Source organism: Anarhichas minor, unplaced genomic scaffold, assembly GCF_050575085.1.
Source record: "Anarhichas minor isolate MPS153535 unplaced genomic scaffold, ASM5057508v1 ptg000027l, whole genome shotgun sequence".
Classification (NCBI taxonomy): domain Eukaryota; kingdom Metazoa; phylum Chordata; class Actinopteri; order Perciformes; family Anarhichadidae; genus Anarhichas; species Anarhichas minor.
In genome coordinates, this window is record NW_027466473.1 from 14876936 (window position 1) to 14899895 (window position 22960).

At 42.1% G+C, this 22960-nt stretch overlaps 2 protein-coding genes and 26 non-coding genes across 33 annotated transcripts in view; 2 read left to right on the forward strand and 26 right to left on the reverse strand.

Moving 5' to 3' along the window:
- Window positions 1–12685, forward strand: part of cfap54 (cilia and flagella associated 54) — a 122804-nt gene extending 110119 nt beyond the window's left edge. The window contains exons 55-57 of the mRNA XM_076102232.1: window positions 11207–11353; window positions 11478–11598; window positions 12507–12685. Of these exons, the coding sequence (XP_075958347.1) occupies window positions 11207–11353; window positions 11478–11598; window positions 12507–12685 (447 nt within the window). The remainder of the gene's footprint in view (window positions 1–11206; window positions 11354–11477; window positions 11599–12506) is intronic.
- trnar-acg (transfer RNA arginine (anticodon ACG)) lies at window positions 90–162 on the reverse strand. The gene has a single exon. It is a non-coding gene; the product is annotated as a tRNA-Arg (tRNA).
- Window positions 660–731, reverse strand: trnah-gug (transfer RNA histidin (anticodon GUG)). The gene has a single exon. It is a non-coding gene; the product is annotated as a tRNA-His (tRNA).
- On the reverse strand, window positions 1160–1232 carry trnar-acg (transfer RNA arginine (anticodon ACG)). Its single transcript has one exon. It is a non-coding gene; the product is annotated as a tRNA-Arg (tRNA).
- On the reverse strand, window positions 1447–1518 carry trnah-gug (transfer RNA histidin (anticodon GUG)). Its single transcript has one exon. It is a non-coding gene; the product is annotated as a tRNA-His (tRNA).
- Window positions 1945–2017, reverse strand: trnar-acg (transfer RNA arginine (anticodon ACG)). The gene has a single exon. It is a non-coding gene; the product is annotated as a tRNA-Arg (tRNA).
- On the reverse strand, window positions 2232–2303 carry trnah-gug (transfer RNA histidin (anticodon GUG)). The gene has a single exon. It is a non-coding gene; the product is annotated as a tRNA-His (tRNA).
- trnar-acg (transfer RNA arginine (anticodon ACG)) lies at window positions 2730–2802 on the reverse strand. The gene has a single exon. It is a non-coding gene; the product is annotated as a tRNA-Arg (tRNA).
- On the reverse strand, window positions 3517–3589 carry trnar-acg (transfer RNA arginine (anticodon ACG)). Its single transcript has one exon. It is a non-coding gene; the product is annotated as a tRNA-Arg (tRNA).
- Window positions 3804–3875, reverse strand: trnah-gug (transfer RNA histidin (anticodon GUG)). The gene has a single exon. It is a non-coding gene; the product is annotated as a tRNA-His (tRNA).
- trnar-acg (transfer RNA arginine (anticodon ACG)) lies at window positions 4304–4376 on the reverse strand. The gene has a single exon. It is a non-coding gene; the product is annotated as a tRNA-Arg (tRNA).
- Window positions 4874–4945, reverse strand: trnah-gug (transfer RNA histidin (anticodon GUG)). The gene has a single exon. It is a non-coding gene; the product is annotated as a tRNA-His (tRNA).
- Window positions 5374–5446, reverse strand: trnar-acg (transfer RNA arginine (anticodon ACG)). Its single transcript has one exon. It is a non-coding gene; the product is annotated as a tRNA-Arg (tRNA).
- Window positions 5661–5732, reverse strand: trnah-gug (transfer RNA histidin (anticodon GUG)). Its single transcript has one exon. It is a non-coding gene; the product is annotated as a tRNA-His (tRNA).
- trnah-gug (transfer RNA histidin (anticodon GUG)) lies at window positions 5944–6015 on the reverse strand. The gene has a single exon. It is a non-coding gene; the product is annotated as a tRNA-His (tRNA).
- On the reverse strand, window positions 6444–6516 carry trnar-acg (transfer RNA arginine (anticodon ACG)). The gene has a single exon. It is a non-coding gene; the product is annotated as a tRNA-Arg (tRNA).
- Window positions 6731–6802, reverse strand: trnah-gug (transfer RNA histidin (anticodon GUG)). Its single transcript has one exon. It is a non-coding gene; the product is annotated as a tRNA-His (tRNA).
- On the reverse strand, window positions 7014–7085 carry trnah-gug (transfer RNA histidin (anticodon GUG)). Its single transcript has one exon. It is a non-coding gene; the product is annotated as a tRNA-His (tRNA).
- trnar-acg (transfer RNA arginine (anticodon ACG)) lies at window positions 7512–7584 on the reverse strand. The gene has a single exon. It is a non-coding gene; the product is annotated as a tRNA-Arg (tRNA).
- Window positions 7799–7870, reverse strand: trnah-gug (transfer RNA histidin (anticodon GUG)). The gene has a single exon. It is a non-coding gene; the product is annotated as a tRNA-His (tRNA).
- Window positions 8082–8153, reverse strand: trnah-gug (transfer RNA histidin (anticodon GUG)). The gene has a single exon. It is a non-coding gene; the product is annotated as a tRNA-His (tRNA).
- trnar-acg (transfer RNA arginine (anticodon ACG)) lies at window positions 8580–8652 on the reverse strand. The gene has a single exon. It is a non-coding gene; the product is annotated as a tRNA-Arg (tRNA).
- trnah-gug (transfer RNA histidin (anticodon GUG)) lies at window positions 8867–8938 on the reverse strand. The gene has a single exon. It is a non-coding gene; the product is annotated as a tRNA-His (tRNA).
- Window positions 9365–9437, reverse strand: trnar-acg (transfer RNA arginine (anticodon ACG)). Its single transcript has one exon. It is a non-coding gene; the product is annotated as a tRNA-Arg (tRNA).
- On the reverse strand, window positions 9652–9723 carry trnah-gug (transfer RNA histidin (anticodon GUG)). Its single transcript has one exon. It is a non-coding gene; the product is annotated as a tRNA-His (tRNA).
- Window positions 10150–10222, reverse strand: trnar-acg (transfer RNA arginine (anticodon ACG)). Its single transcript has one exon. It is a non-coding gene; the product is annotated as a tRNA-Arg (tRNA).
- On the reverse strand, window positions 10437–10508 carry trnah-gug (transfer RNA histidin (anticodon GUG)). The gene has a single exon. It is a non-coding gene; the product is annotated as a tRNA-His (tRNA).
- A 900-nt stretch (window positions 12686–13585) lies between the features above and the next one.
- Window positions 13586–21878, forward strand: LOC142960285 (dixin-like). 6 transcript variants are annotated; one of them, XM_076102075.1, is made up of 21 exons: window positions 13586–13834; window positions 14648–14777; window positions 14909–15034; window positions 15255–15486; window positions 15753–15854; window positions 17071–17171; window positions 17256–17359; window positions 17457–17543; window positions 17806–17859; window positions 17955–18005; window positions 18106–18210; window positions 18330–18383; window positions 18525–18596; window positions 18682–18723; window positions 18827–18892; window positions 19233–19382; window positions 19515–19578; window positions 19658–19754; window positions 19961–20069; window positions 20261–20340; window positions 20424–21878. In XM_076102075.1, the coding sequence occupies exons 1-21, from the start codon at window positions 13772–13774 to the stop codon at window positions 20431–20433; spliced, it is 1899 nt and encodes a 632-aa protein (XP_075958190.1). In that variant the 5' UTR covers window positions 13586–13771; the 3' UTR covers window positions 20434–21878. The 6 variants fall into 6 exon arrangements, with proteins under 6 accessions (XP_075958190.1, XP_075958191.1, XP_075958192.1 ...); XM_076102076.1 differs by having other exon boundaries at window positions 19236–19382; XM_076102077.1 differs by having other exon boundaries at window positions 14651–14777.
- Window positions 21879–22960: the final 1082 nt, after the last annotated feature.

Consider the following 22960-nt stretch of genomic DNA (forward strand, 5'->3'; position numbering starts at 1 on the left):
ATAAGGATGTAAATTTACTTAGTTGAGCAGTTTGTAGGGTAAGAACTTGTTTAACGAGGAGCAAGTGACCTACAAGTTAAAGAATCGTACGAGCTAGCCAGGAGTCGAACCTAGAATCTTCTGATCCGTAGTCAGACGCGTTGTCCATTGCGCCACTAGCCCTACACATTGGTGCATTGTGGGAAATGCCGTGTTCCGACAGCAGTTCATGCAAACGTGTGGACAACGTGTGGACAACTCCAGTACAATTACTGGTGTCGTCGGAAAACATCGGGCTTCATTTAGAAAAATTGGCTGAAGCTGGCAAGTTTCAAACTACATGAAATGAGACTGGAGTACACTACAACAGATTAAAACATGTACAACTCATCATTGCTGCCGTGACCCGGATTCGAACCGGGGTTGCTGCGACCACAACGCAGAGTACTAACCACTATATGATCACGGCCACTTGGTTGACAAAGTGCCTCTTTCTTGCATATTTTGAGCTCTGGATATCAACTCTACTTGATTCAACAGGCAGTAGAGCAGGAACTTTATGAAAACATCGGGCTTCATTTAGAAAAATTGGCTGAAGCTGGCAAGTTTCAAACTACATGAAATGAGACTGGAGTACACTACAACTACAACAGCTTAAAACATGCACAACTCATCATTGCTGCCGTGACCCGGATTCGAACCGGGGTTGCTGCGACCACAACGCAGAGTACTAACCACTATACGATCACGGCCACTTGGTTGACAAAGTGCCTCTTTCTTGCATATTTTGAGCTCTGGATAGCAACTCTACTTGATTCAACAGGCAGTAGAGCAGGAACTTTAGAAATGAGCGGCAATTGATTCAGAGGAATTGTACAAGCTAGACAAAAGTTCCACCTAGAATTGCTCCGCCCTACAGAGTAGTAGTCAGACGCTTTTTATACACAGTTTGTAGAGCAGGAAGTTGTGAAACGAGGAGTAAGTGATTTATAAGTTAAAGACTCGTAGGAGATAGCCAGTGAACATAACTGAAATCTACAAACCTTTTGTCCCATGCAATCTGAAAGCCTTTGTTGACATCATTTGTCTCTATAAGGATGTAAATTTACTTAGTTGAGCAGTTTGTAGGGTAAGAACTTGTTTAACGAGGAGCAAGTGACCTACAAGTTAAAGAATCGTACGAGCTAGCCAGGAGTCGAACCTAGAATCTTCTGATCCGTAGTCAGACGCGTTGTCCATTGCGCCACTAGCCCTACACATTGGTGCATTGTGGGAAATGCCGTGTTCCGACAGCAGTTCATGCAAACGTGTTGACAACGTGTGGACAACTCCAGTACAATTACTGGTGTCGTCGGAAAACATCGGGCTTCATTTAGAAAAATTGGCTGAAGCTGGCAAGTTTCAAACTACATGAAATGAGACTGGAGTACACTACAACAGATTAAAACATGTACAACTCATCATTGCTGCCGTGACCCGGATTCGAACCGGGGTTGCTGCGACCACAACGCAGAGTACTAACCACTATACGATCACGGCCACTTGGTTGACAAAGTGCCTCTTTCTTGCATATTTTGAGCTCTGGATATCAACTCTACTTGATTCAACAGGCAGTAGAGCAGGAACTTTAGAAACGAGCGGCATTTGATTCAGAGGAATTGTACAAGCTAGCCAAAAGTTCCACCTAGAATTGCTCCGCCCTACAGTAGTAGTCAGACGCTTTTTATACACAGTTTGTAGAGCAGGAAGTTGTGAAACGAGGAGTAAGTGATTTATAAGTTAAAGACTCGTAGGAGATAGCCAGTGAACATAACTGAAATCTACAAACCTTTTGTCCCACGCAATCTGAAAGCCTTTGTCGACATCATTTGTCTCTATAAGGATGTAAATTGACTTAGTTGAGCAGTTTGTAGGGCAAGAACTTGTTTAACGAGGAGCAAGTGACCTACAAGTTAAAGAATCGTACGAGCTAGCCAGGAGTCGAACCTAGAATCTTCTGATCCGTAGTCAGACGCGTTGTCCATTGCGCCACTAGCCCTACACATTGGTGCATTGTGGGAAATGCCGTGTTCCGACAGCAGTTCATGCAAACGTGTGGACAACGTGTGGACAACTCCAGTACAATTACTGGTGTCGTCGGAAAACATCGGGCTTCATTTAGAAAAATTGGCTGAAGCTGGCAAGTTTCAAACTACATCAAATGAGACTGGAGTACACTACAACAGATTAAAACATGTACAACTCATCATTGCTGCCGTGACCCGGATTCGAACCGGGGTTGCTGCGACCACAACGCAGAGTACTAACCACTATACGATCACGGCCACTTGGTTGACAAAGTGCCTCTTTCTTGCATATTTTGAGCTCTGGATATCAACTCTACTTGATTCAACAGGCAGTAGAGCAGGAACTTTAGAAACGAGCGGCATTTGATTCAGAGGAATTGTACAAGCTAGCCAAAAGTTCCACCTAGAATTGCTCCACCCTACAGTAGTAGTCAGATGCTTTTTATACACAGTTTGTAGAGCAGGAAGTTGTGAAACGAGGAGTAAGTGATTTATAAGTTAAAGACTCGTAGGAGATAGCCAGTGAACATAACTGAAATCTACAAACCTTTTGTCCCACGCAATCTGAAAGCCTTTGTCGACATCATTTGTCTCTATAAGGATGTAAATTGACTTAGTTGAGCAGTTTGTAGGGCAAGAACTTGTTTAACGAGGAGCAAGTGACCTACAAGTTAAAGAATCGTACGAGCTAGCCAGGAGTCGAACCTAGAATCTTCTGATCCGTAGTCAGACGCGTTGTCCATTGCGCCACTAGCCCTACACATTGGTGCATTGTGGGAAATGCCGTGTTCCGACAGCAGTTCATGCAAACGTGTGGACAACGTGTGGACAACTCCAGTACAATTACTGGTGTCGTCGGAAAACATCGGGCTTCATTTAGAAAAATTGGCTGAAGCTGGCAAGTTTCAAACTACATGAAATGAGACTGGAGTACACTACAACAGATTAAAACATGTACAACTCATCATTGCTGCCGTGACCCGGATTCGAACCGAGGTTGCTGCTACCACAACGCAGAGTACTAACCACTATACGATCACGGCCACTTGGTTGACAAAGTGCCTCTTTCTTGCATATTTTGAGCTCTGGATATCAACTCTACTTGATTCAACAGGCAGTAGAGCAGGAACTTTAGAAACGAGCGGCAATTGATTCAGAGGAATTGTACAAGCTAGCCAAAAGTTCCACCTAGAATTGCTCCGCCCTACAGAGTAGTAGTCAGACGCTTTTTATACACAGTTTGTAGAGCAGGAAGTTGTGAAACGAGGAGTAAGTGATTTATAAGTTAAAGACTTGTAGGAGATAGCCAGTGAACATAACTGAAATCTACAAACCTTTTGTCCCACGCAATCTGAAAGCCTTTGTCGACATCATTTGTCTCTATAAGGATGTAAATTGACTTAGTTGAGCAGTTTGTAGGGCAAGAACTTGTTTAACGAGGAGCAAGTGACCTACAAGTTAAAGAATCGTACAAGCTAGCCAGGAGTCGAACCTAGAATCTTCTGATCCGTAGTCAGACGCGTTGTCCATTGCGCCACTAGCCCTACACATTGGTGCATTGTGGGAAATGCCGTGTTCCGACAGCAGTTCATGCAAACGTGTGGACAACGTGTGGACAACTCCAGTACAATTACTGGTGTCGTCGGAAAACATCGGGCTTCATTTAGAAAAATTGGCTGAAGCTGGCAAGTTTCAAACTACATGAAATGAGACTGGAGTACACTACAACAGATTAAAACATGTACAACTCATCATTGCTGCCGTGACCCGGATTCGAACCGGGGTTGCTGCGACCACAACGCAGAGTACTAACCACTATACGATCACGGCCACTTGGTTGACAAAGTGCCTCTTTCTTGCATATTTTGAGCTCTGGATATCAACTCTACTTGATTCAACAGGCAGTAGAGCAGGAACTTTAGAAACGAGCGGCAATTGATTCAGAGGAATTGTACAAGCTAGCCAAAAGTTCCACCTAGAATTGCTCCGCCCTACAGAGTAGTAGTCAGATGCTTTTTATACACAGTTTGTAGAGCAGGAAGTTGTGAAACGAGGAGTAAGTGATTTATAAGTTAAAGACTCGTAGGAGATAGCTAGTGAACATAACTGAAATCTACAAACCTTTTGTCCCACACAATCTGAAAGCCTTTGTCGACATCATTTGTCTCTATAAGGATGTCAATTTAGTTAGTTGAGCAGTTTGTAGGGCAAGAACTTGTTTAACGAGGAGCAAGTGACCTACAAGTTAAAGAATCGTACGAGCTAGCCAGGAGTCGAACCTAGAATCTTCTGATCCGTAGTCAGACGCGTTGTCCATTGCGCCACTAGCCCTACACATTGCTGCATTGTGGGAAATGCCGTGTTCCGACAGCAGTTCATGCAAACGTGTGGACAACGTGTGGACAACTCCAGTACAATTACTGGTGTCGTCGGAAAACATCGGGCTTCATTTAGAAAAATTGGCTGAAGCTGGCAAGTTTCAAACTACATGAAATGAGACTGGAGTACACTACAACAGATTAAAACATGTACAACTCATCATTGCTGCCGTGACCCGGATTCGAACCCGGGTTGCTGCGACCACAACGCAGAGTACTAACCACAATACGATCACGGCCACTTGGTTGACAAAGTGCCTCTTTCTTGCATATTTTGAGCTCTGGATATCAACTCTACTTGATTCAACAGGCAGTAGAGCAGGAACTTTATGAAAACATCGGGCTTCATTTAGAAAAATTGGCTGAAGCTGGCAAGTTTCAAACTACATGAAATGAGACTGGAGTACACTACAACTACAACAGTTTAAAACATGCACAACTCATCATTGCTGCCGTGACCCGGATTCGAACCGGGGTTGCTGCGACCACAACGCAGAGTACTAACCACTATACGATCACAGCCACTTGGTTGACAAAGTGCCTCTTTCTTGCATATTTTGAGCTCTGGATATCAACTCTACTTGATTCAACAGGCAGTAGAGCAGGAACTTTAGAAATGAGCGGCAATTGATTCAGAGGAATTGTACAAGCTAGACAAAAGTTCCACCTAGAATTGCTCCGCCCTACAGAGTAGTAGTCAGACGCTTTTTATACACAGTTTGTAGAGCAGGAAGTTGTGAAACGAGGAGTAAGTGATTTATAAGTTAAAGACTCGTAGGAGATAGCCAGTGAACATAACTGAAATCTACAAACCTTTTGTCCCATGCAATCTGAAAGCCTTTGTTGACATCATTTGTCTCTATAAGGATGTAAATTTACTTAGTTGAGCAGTTTGTAGGGTAAGAACTTGTTTAACGAGGAGCAAGTGACCTACAAGTTAAAGAATCGTACGAGCTAGCCAGGAGTCGAACCTAGAATCTTCTGATCCGTAGTCAGACGCGTTGTCCATTGCGCCACTAGCCCTACACATTGGTGCATTGTGGGAAATGCCGTGTTCCGACAGCAGTTCATGCAAACGTGTGGACAACGTGTGGACAACTCCAGTACAATTACTGGTGTCGTCGGAAAACATCGGGCTTCATTTAGAAAAATTGGCTGAAGCTGGCAAGTTTCAAACTACATGAAATGAGACTGGAGTACACTACAACAGATTAAAACATGTACAACTCATCATTGCTGCCGTGACCCGGATTCGAACCGGGGTTGCTGCGACCACAACGCAGAGTACTAACCACTATACGATCACGGCCACTTGGTTGACAAAGTGCCTCTTTCTTGCATATTTTGAGCTCTGGATATCAACTCTACTTGATTCAACAGGCAGTAGAGCAGGAACTTTATGAAAACATCGGGCTTCATTTAGAAAAATTGGCTGAAGCTGGCAAGTTTCAAACTACATGAAATGAGACTGGAGTACACTACAACTACAACAGCTTAAAACATGCACAACTCATCATTGCTGCCGTGACCCGGATTCGAACCGGGGTTGCTGCGACCACAACGCAGAGTACTAACCACTATACGATCACGGCCACTTGGTTGACAAAGTGCCTCTTTCTTGCATATTTTGAGCTCTGGATATCAACTCTACTTGATTCAACAGGCAGTAGAGCAGGAACTTTAGAAATGAGCGGCAATTGATTCAGAGGAATTGTACAAGCTAGACAAAAGTTCCACCTAGAATTGCTCCGCCCTACAGAGTAGTAGTCAGACGCTTTTTATACACAGTTTGTAGAGCAGGAAGTTGTGAAACGAGGAGTAAGTGATTTATAAGTTAAAGACTCGTGGGAGATAGCCAGTGAACATAACTGAAATCTACAAACCTTTTGTCCCATGCAATCTGAAAGCCTTTGTTGACATCATTTGTCTCTATAAGGATGTAAATTTACTTAGTTGAGCAGTTTGTAGGGTAAGAACTTGTTTAACGAGGAGCAAGTGACCTACAAGTTAAAGAATCGTACGAGCTAGCCAGGAGTCGAACCTAGAATCTTCTGATCCGTAGTCAGACGCGTTGTCCATTGCGCCACTAGCCCTACACATTGGTGCATTGTGGGAAATGCCGTGTTCCGACAGCAGTTCATGCAAACGTGTTGACAACGTGTGGACAACTCCAGTACAATTACTGGTGTCGTCGGAAAACATCGGGCTTCATTTAGAAAAATTGGCTGAAGCTGGCAAGTTTCAAACTACATGAAATGAGACTGGAGTACACTACAACAGATTAAAACATGTACAACTCATCATTGCTGCCGTGACCCGGATTCGAACCGGGGTTGCTGCGACCACAACGCAGAGTACTAACCACTATACGATCACGGCCACTTGGTTGACAAAGTGCCTCTTTCTTGCATATTTTGAGCTCTGGATATCAACTCTACTTGATTCAACAGGCAGTAGAGCAGGAACTTTATGAAAACATCGGGCTTCATTTAGAAAAATTGGCTGAAGCTGGCAAGTTTCAAACTACATGAAATGAGACTGGAGTACACTACAACTACAACAGCTTAAAACATGCACAACTCATCATTGCTGCCGTGACCCGGATTCGAACCGGGGTTGCTGCGACCACAACGCAGAGTACTAACCACTATACGATCACGGCCACTTGGTTGACAAAGTGCCTCTTTCTTGCATATTTTGAGCTCTGGATATCAACTCTACTTGATTCAACAGGCAGTAGAGCAGGAACTTTAGAAACGAGCGGCATTTGATTCAGAGGAATTGTACAAGCTAGCCAAAAGTTCCACCTAGAATTGCTCCGCCCTACAGTAGTAGTCAGACGCTTTTTATACACAGTTTGTAGAGCAGGAAGTTGTGAAACGAGGAGTAAGTGATTTATAAGTTAAAGACTCGTGGGAGATAGCCAGTGAACATAACTGAAATCTACAAACCTTTTGTCCCATGCAATCTGAAAGCCTTTGTTGACATCATTTGTCTCTATAAGGATGTAAATTTACTTAGTTGAGCAGTTTGTAGGGTAAGAACTTGTTTAACGAGGAGCAAGTGACCTACAAGTTAAAGAATCGTACGAGCTAGCCAGGAGTCGAACCTAGAATCTTCTGATCCGTAGTCAGACGCGTTGTCCATTGCGCCACTAGCCCTACACATTGGTGCATTGTGGGAAATGCCGTGTTCCGACAGCAGTTCATGCAAACGTGTTGACAACGTGTGGACAACTCCAGTACAATTACTGGTGTCGTCGGAAAACATCGGGCTTCATTTAGAAAAATTGGCTGAAGCTGGCAAGTTTCAAACTACATGAAATGAGACTGGAGTACACTACAACAGATTAAAACATGTACAACTCATCATTGCTGCCGTGACCCGGATTCGAACCGGGGTTGCTGCGACCACAACGCAGAGTACTAACCACTATACGATCACGGCCACTTGGTTGACAAAGTGCCTCTTTCTTGCATATTTTGAGCTCTGGATATCAACTCTACTTGATTCAACAGGCAGTAGAGCAGGAACTTTATGAAAACATCGGGCTTCATTTAGAAAAATTGGCTGAAGCTGGCAAGTTTCAAACTACATGAAATGAGACTGGAGTACACTACAACTACAACAGCTTAAAACATGCACAACTCATCATTGCTGCCGTGACCCGGATTCGAACCGGGGTTGCTGCGACCACAACGCAGAGTACTAACCACTATACGATCACGGCCACTTGGTTGACAAAGTGCCTCTTTCTTGCATATTTTGAGCTCTGGATATCAACTCTACTTGATTCAACAGGCAGTAGAGCAGGAACTTTAGAAACGAGCGGCATTTGATTCAGAGGAATTGTACAAGCTAGCCAAAAGTTCCACCTAGAATTGCTCCGCCCTACAGTAGTAGTCAGACGCTTTTTATACACAGTTTGTAGAGCAGGAAGTTGTGAAACGAGGAGTAAGTGATTTATAAGTTAAAGACTCGTAGGAGATAGCCAGTGAACATAACTGAAATCTACAAACCTTTTGTCCCACGCAATCTGAAAGCCTTTGTCGACATCATTTGTCTCTATAAGGATGTAAATTGACTTAGTTGAGCAGTTTGTAGGGCAAGAACTTGTTTAACGAGGAGCAAGTGACCTACAAGTTAAAGAATCGTACGAGCTAGCCAGGAGTCGAACCTAGAATCTTCTGATCCGTAGTCAGACGCGTTGTCCATTGCGCCACTAGCCCTACACATTGGTGCATTGTGGGAAATGCCGTGTTCCGACAGCAGTTCATGCAAACGTGTGGACAACGTGTGGACAACTCCAGTACAATTACTGGTGTCGTCGGAAAACATCGGGCTTCATTTAGAAAAATTGGCTGAAGCTGGCAAGTTTCAAACTACATGAAATGAGACTGGAGTACACTACAACAGATTAAAACATGTACAACTCATCATTGCTGCCGTGACCCGGATTCGAACCGGGGTTGCTGCGACCACAACGCAGAGTACTAACCACTATACGATCACGGCCACTTGGTTGACAAAGTGCCTCTTTCTTGCATATTTTGAGCTCTGGATATCAACTCTACTTGATTCAACAGGCAGTAGAGCAGGAACTTTAGAAACGAGCGGCATTTGATTCAGAGGAATTGTACAAGCTAGCCAAAAGTTCCACCTAGAATTGCTCCGCCCTACAGTAGTAGTCAGACGCTTTTTATACACAGTTTGTAGAGCAGGAAGTTGTGAAACGAGGAGTAAGTGATTTATAAGTTAAAGACTCGTAGGAGATAGCCAGTGAACATAACTGAAATCTACAAACCTTTTGTCCCACGCAATCTGAAAGCCTTTGTCGACATCATTTGTCTCTATAAGGATGTAAATTGACTTAGTTGAGCAGTTTGTAGGGCAAGAACTTGTTTAACGAGGAGCAAGTGACCTACAAGTTAAAGAATCGTACGAGCTAGCCAGGAGTCGAACCTAGAATCTTCTGATCCGTAGTCAGACGCGTTGTCCATTGCGCCACTAGCCCTACACATTGGTGCATTGTGGGAAATGCCGTGTTCCGACAGCAGTTCATGCAAACGTGTGGACAACGTGTGGACAACTCCAGTACAATTACTGGTGTCGTCGGAAAACATCGGGCTTCATTTAGAAAAATTGGCTGAAGCTGGCAAGTTTCAAACTACATGAAATGAGACTGGAGTACACTACAACAGATTAAAACATGTACAACTCATCATTGCTGCCGTGACCCGGATTCGAACCGGGGTTGCTGCGACCACAACGCAGAGTACTAACCACTATACGATCACGGCCACTTGGTTGACAAAGTGCCTCTTTCTTGCATATTTTGAGCTCTGGATATCAACTCTACTTGATTCAACAGGCAGTAGAGCAGGAACTTTAGAAACGAGCGGCATTTGATTCAGAGGAATTGTACAAGCTAGCCAAAAGTTCCACCTAGAATTGCTCCACCCTACAGTAGTAGTCAGATGCTTTTTATACACAGTTTGTAGAGCAGGAAGTTGTGAAACGAGGAGTAAGTGATTTATAAGTTAAAGACTCGTAGGAGATAGCCAGTGAACATAACTGAAATCTACAAACCTTTTGTCCCACGCAATCTGAAAGCCTTTGTCGACATCATTTGTCTCTATAAGGATGTAAATTGACTTAGTTGAGCAGTTTGTAGGGCAAGAACTTGTTTAACGAGGAGCAAGTGACCTACAAGTTAAAGAATCGTACGAGCTAGCCAGGAGTCGAACCTAGAATCTTCTGATCCGTAGTCAGACGCGTTGTCCATTGCGCCACTAGCCCTACACATTGCTGCATTGTGGGAAATGCCGTGTTCCGACAGCAGTTCATGCAAACGTGTGGACAACGTGTGGACAACTCCAGTACAATTACTGGTGTCGTCGGAAAACATCGGGCTTCATTTAGAAAAATTGGCTGAAGCTGGCAAGTTTCAAACTACATGAAATGAGACTGGAGTACACTACAACAGATTAAAACATGTACAACTCATCATTGCTGCCGTGACCCGGATTCGAACCGGGGTTGCTGCGACCACAACGCAGAGTACTAACCACTATACGATCACGGCCACTTGGTTGACAAAGTGCCTCTTTCTTGCATATTTTGAGCTCTGGATATCAACTCTACTTGATTCAACAGGCAGTAGAGGAGGAACTTTAGAAACGAGCGGCAATTGATTCAGAGGAATTGTACAAGCTAGCCAAAAGTTCCACCTAGAATTGCTCCGCCCTACAGAGTAGTAGTCAGACGCTTTTTATACACAGTTTGTAGAGCAGGAAGTTGTGAAACGAGGAGTAAGTGATTTATAAGTTAAAGACTCGTAGGAGATAGCCAGTGAACATAACTGAAATCTACAAACCTTTTGTCCCAAGTCATCTGAAAGCCTTTGTCGCCATCATTTGTCTCTATTAGGATGTAAATTTACTTAGTTAAGCAGTTTGTAGGGCATGCACTTGTTTAATTAGAACCGAGGGTTTCAGCCAAAAAGCTTCCTTATTATTTGGTTTCAAGATTCAGAATTCTGGGCAAATGAGGGATATGAGCATCATGCATTTTTATCACTTTTATCACTTTTAAATATATATGTATCAATCGTATTGCTGTTACAGTATTTTTTTCACCTGCGTTCTGTCTAGATATTGTGATTTTGATCTCAAGAGCTGTTATATGATCATCAAACACATAATATGATATAATGTTGGACTGTATAATGATTTAAAGTAATTTCAGTGCTGCTTTGTTCTGTCTGTAAATTTATGTGAGTAGGAAGCTGTGACCATGCTGTCAGGACGTACATGCATGCCACCAGGGTCCAGTGTTACTCTGGCTCGGGCCACTTTGCTGCTCAGTGACCTCAGAGGAGTACAGAGCATCACACTCCTAAAACTGACACAGAAACTACTGAAAAAGCAGGTACACAAACACATGAATATATGTGTAGTCACACACAGAGACATACTTGTTCTAGTCAGTGTTCAAAAAGTAGGCAAAACATACAACATCAGTGCATTTAGTACTTTTTCTCCATTTCTTTCAGCTGTGTGTTTTTGGTCAGAGTGTGGTGTTGGATGATGGGAAATCGCGTGTCTCTCCTCCTGGACCGAGCAACATCTACCTCCCTTACCTCAACATACTTGATCAGACCGCTTTGCGAATTGGTAAATAAATACTTGACAAACTTGTGTTTATTTATTGATATTTTTGTGGACAAAGAGTCACGACCTACCGCATTAGCAAGCTAACATGTTCTCATTAACAATGTTAACATGCTAACAATTGATAATTAGCACTTAACACAAAAGATTACTTAACACCAAAATTGACTCCATCCAAAAAGTATGGAACATGGACTTCAGCTACATGATTGAGATATATAATTTTACACTAAACTCATCAAGGACATATATAATGTCTAACTAACAATTATTTTCATTATTGATTCATTTGCTTGTTAATTTGTTGACCCAGTGATTAATTGTTTTGCCTATAAATGTTAGAAACTAGTGACCAGGGCCTAGATCTTCAAATAGTATGACATCGTCCAAAATCCTAATTCAGTTGACTTTCAAAGAAAGGCAAGAAAGCCAACAATATCCACATCCGAGAAGATGAAACTAGTGAATAATTTCACTAGTGACTTAAGAGATTAATCAATTATTAGAATTGTTGCAAATTCATTTTCTTCTGATTGACTATTCCAACCTCTTTAAATGTTTTTGGGAGATATTTGTTATTTGTAACATGGCTATATAGAAATGTGAATGTGTGTAAGTCACTTTGGATAAATGCGTCTGCTAAATGACTGTAATGTAATGTAATTCCTTACCTTCTGACCTTTCAAAAGTAACCAGAAATATGCATATATGCCTTATGGTTGAGGAGATATTCCTGATTCAGTTTGGGTATGTTATTTTAGCCGTTTTTTCCCGAGGGATGGGGCTAGGGGTTAGGAGGTTGAGTAATTGTTTCAGCTGTACTCTTTTGTCAGAAAATTACTTCTGGCAGTGTATACATGCAAACTCCACACCCAGTTCTTACATTAATCTATCTTGAACTGTTTCCGCAGGTCAAATCCTGGATTGTAGCTCCATGCAAATGCCAGTTTATGCACAGTCATCACAATCCACTTACAGGCAGCATTCACACCAGTCCAGCCAGATTGAGAGAGACTCTCAAGCACCAGTTTCATCTCTGAACAACCAAAGTACCACCAGTTCTACAAACTGCCCAGGCTCAGCCAGATAGGCAGGGGACAATGACACTCTTAATGAGTTGCATTTGGCACTGCTCCCTCCCAGTCCTGTGCTCACTGAGAGCTGCAGCTTGATGCTGGAGTGGGCATATAGGGCCACATGCTGTGTTTCTGCTCCTGGTGTTTGTTTTGTTTCAAAGTGCAAGAATGTTGTGGGTCAACTTGTGTCCTGACACATTGTGTAATAAACTTTGATATTAATAACTGAAGTATATTGTATTTTTTGATAGACTATCTGCAAATTGGCAGTAAATGGAGACACAGGAAGAGAACGCCGAGAGTTGTAAGAGTTGGGAATAAACAATTCTAAGACAACTGCGGGGCAATCTGGTCCTCGAACATCTATGGGATCCATGGATATTTTAATAAGTACACTTTTGGGTCAAATGAAAAACAATTTTCACCAACATAGAAGAACAAACTGTGAAAAAACACCCATAGATAGATAGTTAACATTCATGAATGAATTAGCAAACAATTAAAAAACTGTGGTATTCGGATATTGTGTGAGAAACTATATATTTATATATACAGTTAAAAAGAGCCACACGATTTTCTGCTCAAGAGTAAGGCACAAATGGTAATATTAAATATCAAAAGTTAAATTAAAACAGTTTTTGTGGACATTTACATTGTACAGTGAAGCCCAGGAAAGTGAGGTGGGTTCAGCGATGTTTGAACCTTTATCAAGTAAGACCTGTGTGTAAAAAATATTACAAATTATTTTATTACAGATGGATAACAATATAATCATTTTCTTGGCAAAATACACTTAATGTAATGAAATCCAATGTTTGTGGGTAGTTTTAAATGACTACTGTTACTGTTCGTCAACTGCAATTTTATTCTGAAACCTGCCACCGGAAGTCACGTATGTCGGTGTGGTTCGGTGACTTGAGTAACGGTGGTAGCCGTCTCCTCCGCTCACCCGCTTGTCCCGGCGGTTTGTTGACGTTTGCTGGAGCACAGCAGCAGCTAGTAACGGGGCTCTGTCCGTTGTTTCTTGTCGCCTGAGTCAATGAAGCTAGCCGACTAGCTAGTGAGCTAACTCGGCTTGGAATGGGTTTTAGAGTCAAAAGATGATCGCGTCACTCTCTAGAGGAAGTCTGCTGGATGAGGTTCTACACGGAGGCTTCAACGAGGTAACGTTTAGTGTTATAGTTACCGGTACTAGTTAGTAACGTTAATGTACATGTTTATTAGCTTAAGTTAGTTAGTTATTCAGCCATAATTCAGCAAGTGAAAGACTTTAATCTGCTGTTCGACAGCCAAACAACACAGTGACAAAATTGAACTAATGTAGAAATATTTTTGCAGTTTGTCCAACTTAGTTAATGTTAACGTTGGTTTGTAAAGTTATTAGTTAGGACTAAAAAGTAATTTGGTTAACGTTAGTTGGGTGTAAATACTCGCAATAACGTCAGGGGGGATGGTTGACAGGAAATACGATTACCAAGTAGCGTCAGTGTGTTTCTTACAAAGCCACACATCATATTTAGGGTTTATTTCCTGTGTTGTGTTCAAAATGGGGTGCGTTTTTGTGTTGTATCCCGGGACGACGGGCTGTCACGTGACTGAACAAGACCGATAAAGATGGAGTAGACCTTAACCGTGCGAAATACAGGGAATAATCTACATCAATGGAGAGAATACTGAACCATTCAACTCTTGACTGAACACGAAATTATATGATTCACATTCAAAACAAAAGTAACATACAACCAGTAGTGGGACAATACACTGACCCCCCCTCTCTCCCATTAGTCCTGTCCCAACATAATAAACAAAGGAACTCATTTGTTATGCCATGGTCTCAGCCTTTTTTTGGCCCCCACTCCAAACGTTGTGCATGTGTTCCTCTGTGGTTCATTGTGTATGTGTTCCTCTGTGGTTTATTGTGTGTGTGTTTCTCTGTGGTTTATTGGATGTGTGTGTGTCTGATTGATGGGTTGCAGCAGCAGCTGGCAGCCTATGTTTCGTGGGTGAACTGTCAGCTGAAAAGGAAACCAGGCCTGAAGCCGATCACGAACCTCAGGCATGATCTGCAGGATGGGGTGGTGCTCACGCAGCTCATAGAGATAGTTGGTAAATACACTTTACTGTAATGTAGTCAAAATCATTTGGTACTGATGGAAATGTCTAACCTGTAGGTGCATCATAATTTCATTTAATCCTTTTTTGAATCTCTTTCTCTCTGATCTCATTCACTTTGGCAGCAGGGGAAACGCTAGAAGGGGTCTATGTCGCTCCACAGAACAAAGAGGAGAGCAGGGAGAATGTGGCGCAAGTCTTGCAGTTCATTTCCTCCAAACACATACGCATGCCTCACATATCCGCAAGAGGTAAATCGCAGAGAGTTTGTGTTCCTACACCTACATTTCTCTCCATGTGCATCAAGGAAACAGTGATCATGTTCTTTGTGAAACTTTATTTCACAGCATCATCTGTGCAATTTTAAAAAGTGTTATAAATCTGCTATATTTGCCTCCCATGTTGATACCAAATGCTCTGTACAAGTCTAGGTCATTACTAAAAGCACACATGTTCCCTCTCTGTCCACAGACATTGTCGATGGTAATCTGAAATCTGTAATGAGGATAATTCTGGCGTTGGCCGCCCACTTCAAACCCTCAGCCAATCACAGGGCTGCCTCTGGAAGTGGGAGGAGTTTGACAAGAGGCTCTGCCAGCCACAACCCTCTCTCCACTGTTGCATTAGCACAAGGTGCCGCTGCTGCACTGGAGTCAGCGCGACTTGAAGCCTCGCAGCCTACACGCGTCACACGTCTCCAGAGGTATGCTGACAACAACAATCATAAACATAAACACAAACACAAATCCCTGTCGATGTCTTTCTGTAATATCCAAACGCTCTCTGCCACAGCAAGCATTTCTTAGATGCGTGTGTAGTCTTTGCTGTCCTCTGGTGGACAAACAGATGGCCAAAATAACATCCTCACAACTATTGAAATACGGCTGTTCTCTATACATATGTTATCATGACTGGCTGCCAGTTCTTAATTATGAATGAATAACCTTTGCTTTGTCTGTCATCTCTTAGTGGCTGGGGGTTGGATGTGGAGAAGAATGTGTGTGTTCGGTCACTGGTCAAGCAGTATGAAAGAGGAACTCCGGATGAGCCGGACAATCCCCAGCCTAGCAGGTAATTTTATTTTACATCAGCATGTTTTAAGCACGATAAGGCAGATATGACTCAGGTGAACATCATACCGTCAGAGGAAAAGTAGACAACTAACCTCTGAGTGCTCTCAAATGCAACATCTTAAATAAGAAACCATGTTTATATTCACGTGTATAGTTTCAAAAAGCATTTGTAAAATATCCTGTAACCCTCACAGGTTGGACCTACTTTCATACTTCATACCCTCAGTATGGGCTGGATCATGTTGTGTCATTTTCAATACCGCAGGGCTGTGATGATAGGCTCAAGAAATGACAAAAATAAACCCTTAAACCACTAAAAGCCTGTTGGCATTCTGGCCTAAATTCATTAAGGAGGTTGCAACAGTTTAGTTGCCAAATGACAAGTAGTATAATTATGCTAATAAATTTGCCATTTGTACGTTGTTGTTTTTTGTTCAATGAATTTTTACATCAGACTGCAATTCGGTGCAAAACATATTTAGCTTTGTTGCTATTTATACTGTAGAGTTCAAAGTGTCAATGCAGTTCAAGTTCTCTGTTATCTTTCATTTTCAACACCTTTTCTTCCACACTTTGGAATGAATAGACTTCATTCTGTGGTTTATTTGTGTGTTTGTACCACTCTCTGACAGAGCACATGACTTTAGTATGTAGTGCTTCGTGGACATTCTGTGCTCACCCCAGGCAGATGATATAAAAACAGAAACACTCTGCCTTTGTTTTCTCCAGTCACATGTCCAGTTTTGCACCGTGGTGCTCTTTTTAATCGTGATATTTTAGCTCTGAGAGATGCTAAGCAGTGTGTGCTGCCTTGGTTGCCGTGTCAGGGTGTGTGAGAGTGCAGAGAATCACCAAAAGTCCCACTTGCAGGAACTTGTGCTCCTTGGGAAGTATCTGATGAAGAGTTTAGCCCACTTGTAGCTCACTATGGGGGGGATGCAGATTAAATGGTAAGACCAGACACTGTGGGTGTGGATTCCTGTGTGTGTGTGTGTGTTTATGCTTCTTTTATGATAACTATAAGATGTCTACAGTGCTATAGTGGGACAAGAGACAGTAAATGAAGTGTCTATACGCACCGTGCAGTTTGTAAGTGCTTTGATTTGCATAGATTACATAGATTCCTTCATGGCGTGTGAGTAAATGTTAACATGCACACACCCGCCATGCTTCTCAGGAATAAATTGATAAATCTGTATTTTGTCCTCCTCGAGCCTCAACTCGGTCAGTCCGCTGTCGTCTCCAAGAACTCCACCCGGCAGCCACTCGGACGGACCGCAGGACGACCCCCACCACCACCAGCAGGAGAGCAGGGGTGAGTCCTGTCCCGCCACACACCGGCAGGTTGATTAGTAAACCTCAAGACGTGTCGCTAACACTGTGTTATGTGTGCGTGTAGTGGAGTCATCCCGTGTTGTAGCGGAGACGGCGTTGGAGGGTTCTCTCAGTGAAACGTTGGAGCAGGAGGTGCAGGAGACACGTAAAATGGTGTCTGCTTTACAGGTACATGCATATTGAGTTCAGTCTCTGGTAACCCTCTGTGTGTGTGTATATATAGAGATTGTTTTGTTTTTCATGTTCTACCCTCTTTGTTTTGAAGGCTCTGCTGCTCCGTGGTTCGCTGCCTGAGGATGAGCAGGATGTGTCTCTGAGTTTGGACCAAGGCAATGCTGATCAGCAACTGGCAGTGAGGGCCTCTCCACTTGTTCTTTAGATTTCATCCCTTTTTCTCAATCTTTATTTTCATTCTCTGCCCTGCTCTCTCACTCCTCTCTGTCACACTCATATTTGCTGTGTTTTGCCAGCTCTTTGTGTTCAGCACAGATCACATTTCTGTTGCTTTACTGTGTGTGTGTGTGTGAGAGAGGGTGACACGGGTATCAGTTTCCCTTCCTTCTCAGTCCATTGTGGTTCTCACACACATCCCTTTTCTCTCTCTCGTTCTCCAGGTAGTCATTCACAGTCGTCTGGATCAGAGCATGGAGGAGGCTCGGGAGCTAAAGGTAAATTGTGTCATTAGTTCTTCTGTCGATATGTTCTTCTATTGTGAGGACAACATTCACACTTAAGAGGGCGTTGTTTTGCTGTTTTGCTTTAGAGGGAATTGTTGCGCTGTAAGCAGGAGATGAGAAACTTGCAGGGAGTCAAGGTAAGACTCTGATCTGCAGTTATTTATGTCATTACGCAGTTGAATAGAACGCTGGTTGCTGGCTAACGTATGGACTTTGTGTCGGTTTGTAAATGTGCAGGATGCCCAGCAGCAGAGACTGTGCACTCAGGAGGCATCAATACTGCAGATGAAGCAAGAGCTTCTCAGAGCCAGCATGACGAAGGATGAGCTCAACAACCAGAACGTACACAATCTATTACATTTTCTTTTTAATACAAATTGTTTACCAAACTGTATTCGGTAGGTACTGTATATTTTAGGTGTGTATTGCAAATTTTCCTCCTCTTTGAAAATGTGTTAAAGGCCGAGCTGCAGTGGAAGCTGGAGGAAAGTAACAAGATGTGGGGAGAATTTAAGGTGAGGTTCTCCAATCCCTCTTTTTTAATGATTTAACGAATGTAACTTTGGTTCATAATCCTGATTCTTATTCAGCATCTGTTAATTGAGTTTTTGCTAAATCATAAACCCGTACATTTCTCTTTGGTTGGCGGGTTGCAGAAGGAGATAGGACAGAAGGAGAGGCTACTGCAGCAACTCAAACACAAGCTTGAAGAAAGCAAAAAAAAGCAGGTATGTCAGCCAGTGTTTTTGTTTTAACTTTTAGGCTCTAGCCAGTTTATATCAGTGTGTGTCTGATTGTGTGTCTCTTTGACAGAGTGAGTTGCAAAGAGAGTTGGAGCATAAAATCAGCATGCAGGTAGAACTCTTTCTTTACTGACTCGGCTCTAAAATCTTAATAAACAGTTGAGGTTTAGATCCAAGAATTCAGATATACATTACACACCTTTTCTTTTTCTCAGATTCCCACCAGCACAGAAAACAACGGGTATTCTTACTCTGGAAATCCAGCTCCGTCGATGTCAGACGTAAGTATTGTTTTCATTGATACGGCTGTTCAGTTATTTGGCCTATTCCTATTTCGCTAACAAAGCATCGCACGACTATACGCTCACATTCTCCTGAATTATATTCTCCTGCAGTATTTAGGCTGCATACTATAATTTGACACATACATTCTAACTTTCATGAAAAGTAAGTTAAAGACATTTGTATGACATGTTAATTACCTGGAAGACAGTTGCTTTCAAATACAGTATGTGTAGGACAGAACATGGGACAGGATGTGCTTAACATAGACAGAAATAGCATTGTAAGGCTTTAAACACACACCAATACAATTAGCTTTTTGTGTTTGTTCTCTGTCAGCAGGCCGAGGAAGTTCAGCTGCTCAGAGATTCACTTCGGAGTCTGAGGAACAACTTCAGAGACCACGACCCACAGCAGCATACGCTGGACACCCTGGAGCAGGGCATAGTATCGCTCATCGACAGACTGCATGTCCTGCATGCACACAGGGTACGAACACGAGCATAAACCACTGACAAATGAAAGAGTACGCTGTCAAATTCATTCATACCGTCAGATCTTATTAGTAATGTAGAGATTTAAAATCATGAAGGGCTGTCAACATTTATCCAAATACTACAGGGAAGGGGGAAATCTCCAAGACGCAAAGGCCCACACACAGACTCTGACACCTGGCCTTGCACAAGTTAGTTGTTTCTAACATGCACTCCCCGAATACACAGAATAGTTGTGCTTTTTACTAACTCTGTTTCTGTTCATTTCAGAGGTTTGTCAATCTCACAGTGGTTCTTCTGCCTCCACTAAAGTCCTTTATTTTACTGGAACATCCCCAACACCTTCCATGATCAACATACCGAAGAGGTGCGTGTGTGCGTGTGTGTGTGTGTGTGTGTGTGTGTCTATATTAAGTGTTTTTGCTGTGAATTTGTCTCCTGCCAGCAGTGATGCGTTAAATCCTTACACATACATTTAGGCTAGTCCGCCACAGGTAGAAAATAAAACAATCTAAAAAATATGAAAGTCACAAGCCGTCAAGAAGAGTGAGTCTCTCTGTTCACATCGTACAGGCTGGGGGAGGTTACTCTGAAGGATGTTAAGGCAGCCGTGGATCGAGAGGGAAACTACAGGTACCACTTCAAAGCCCTGGATCCTGAGTTTGGCACCGTGAAAGAAGAGGTAAGAGAAGGCTCTGACACGAATAGTCAACTTTAGCACTAGACTGTGTTGTGCTACACTCTAAAAGATGGAGGATGAATTCCATAGTCCTTGATCTGTGTTCATTCCAACATGCATATGGCATGTAAGTATAAGTATATGATAAGAGCAATCATATATGAAGATAGTATGTTCTTTATGTCTGTGTGCAGGTGTTCCTGGATGGAGCGATCATTCCAGGCTGGGAAGGAAAAATAGTGGCGTGGGTAGAAGAGGACCGCGGTGAGGAAAGGTAACGCCGTGCTAATTCTGCCTCTCTCATCTTCATTTTCCTGAGTCTCAATGGTAAATAATGCACTTTCTTTTGTGTCTTAGTCCATTGTAGGTGCAAGCTGAAGGACATGACACACTGATCCTAGAGGCACATCAACTGTTCAGCCGAGGCACAAGTGGACCCTTTTGAGATTTGAATTATTAGCGAAATACTGTAAGAGATTTGATCAGCTGGTACTAAACCCCACTGATGGCCCTACCCGCCCTGTGAAGCTCAGTGCCTTACAAAGCAAAGCTAGTTCCATCATGTGCTTGTTATTGCCAGGCTGTTACTGTATTATCAAAACTGGACAGAAGCATTATTTTGTATTTAACTGTTTCTAAAGCCACAGTTGTGTTGTTGTTTCCCTTCTAGTTGAAACCGGAGGTTTGTACTGTATTTAAGAATTAGAAAAAATGTGCGAAGTAATGTTTAATTGTTCACTTTTCATTTCTTGTTCAGCAATGAAGTCTATGAAACAAATACTACCAGATGTTAGAGATACGTATTGACCATTATTTTTCAGTTGAGGTACATTTAATTTAACTGTGAATATAAATTGAATAGACAATATTATCTAAGAATTTGGAAAAACATTTTCTGGGTGAGAAACAAATACCACTTATACATTAGAAGTATTAAAGGGGGGGGGGGTAAAAGAAAGTCTGACACACTTTGTACAACTTCATTTTGATTTGGTGCTGCACAAGGTTGATTACATACAATATAAAAAGATAACACAAAAGAAGGACGGTGACGGTCATCTGAAGATGTCCGGACAGAAAATAAAAGGAACAAAGACTTCAGTTTCACTAAATAGGACCCAAATCCAGATGTGGGCTTAAATGTAAGTCTAGCTCACCAGATGTTAACAGAAATGCTCAAACTGAACTGCTGTCAGTGAAATTGAAATGATGCTGGAATTTTGACGTTCATGTAGAAATGCAGATGAACAGCACTGTTGTTTTGTTTACTTTATGTAATTGTTTTGTACATTTGTGTAAAATTATTTTCAGTCTATCTTTCATTGTTTTAAGTTAATGGCTCTTATTTGTCTAAAGAGAGATTCCTGTGAGATTAGAATATGATAAGAAGATGCCGTATTGTGAATTTGACATCAGACATGAGACTTTTGTCCTGGAACAGTGGACCATCCCACTATTTATGGTATGTGAGCATAGACTGTGTGTGTGTGTGTGTGTGTGTGTGTGCGTGTGTGTGTGTGTGTGTGTGTGTGAGAGAGAGAGAGAGAGACATCAAAATGGACCTTTGACATGTTTTCCTTCACTCTGCTTCTATCTTCCGATTCAGGATCAATGTGTTTGCCAACTGAAATATGCATCGGTCTACTTTTATATCGACATGTTTGAATGCCATAACTGCCTGTACTGTAAAATGTACAATTTGCTTGTGAGATGGTTATAATATATGGTTACTGTCAGTTAAAAAAATACAGTTGTTGAATGTTAGAAAGACAGATCATTTTAAATAAAGCCTGAGTTTTGTTTTTAAAAAGATTATCCGTTTTTATGGTGTCTAGGACAGGGGTTCTTAACCTTTTTGACCTCGGGGCCCAACTTTTCAAGTACAAAGTGTCCCGGGGCCCATTCAAATATTAACACTATTAGTTTAACTAATTGATCTCAATCTTGGTTTGATTTGTATTCAATAACTATATTGTTACCTGTTCAACTCCACCCCTATTTTGGAGCAAAACCGCCTAAAATGACATACCCAAATTAAAATGGCTGTAGCTTCTGAACCACTGTGACTATATGCATCAAAAGTGTCAGAAAACCTGTAGGTCATAGAGAAACAGAGCAGTGGGCCTTTGGAGTCAGTACAAATTGAAGATTTTTGTCCGCATAAAATAAAAAAGTATCTTTCAACATAAATAACTGCCTGTGGCTGTATCTGTACAGGTAAATGACAGTATAGGGCTTTAACTACACTATCAGTGAACAACTGCCTCAAATTTGAAGAAGATTGGACAAAGTATGACGATTCTACAGTGTTTCTTCCATGAAGAGATCCAGGCGGAGCTCTAAAAGGATATTCGGAGACCCAAATGGACACATGGTAACCAAATTATATTCTGACACACTAAAGGTGTTTCTCCCTTTATATTTTGATATTATATTATTTTCCTTTTATTTTTAACCTTTGCAAATTGCAAAAACTATATATATATGGTCGAAGACGTGGTATGTAAGTAGCGGACTTACTGTGCGTAATGGCTGCGACTGAGCGCACGATCAAGTTTGAGGGTAGCTCAGTTACGCAAGGTTATACTTTGGTTGACGGCTTATAGAAGAGGAAGATAAGGTTTGTACTTTAAGTAATAGCGTTTTCTGAAGCTACTAGCTCCATGGTAACATCCGCTAGCACATTGTTTGGTCTGTAATCGGTCTTTTTCCATCGAAATGCTGCAAGATCCGACTTGCAGCGGTTATGGCGACTTTGGACAGTGTGTGTTTGGGCTCCTTTTGTGAAAAATCCATAAGAAATGAAAGAAAATCGATGATTTATTTGCAAAGATGAGGGTTTTGGGCACGCTGGGATACCAAACACGGCCATGTTTTGTGACGTAGTTTGCGCA

Bases quoted from the DNA above. Each gene is read 5' to 3' on its own strand.
- LOC142960285 (XM_076102075.1), top strand. From the start codon at position 13,772: ATGATCGCGTCACTCTCTAGAGGAAGTCTGCTGGATGAGGTTCTACAC. The intron at 17,360-17,456 runs GTACATGCATAT...TTTGTTTTGAAG, and splicing joins AAATGGTGTCTGCTTTACAG to GCTCTGCTGCTCCGTGGTTC. The intron at 18,006-18,105 runs GTAAGACTCTGA...GTAAATGTGCAG, and splicing joins GAAACTTGCAGGGAGTCAAG to GATGCCCAGCAGCAGAGACT.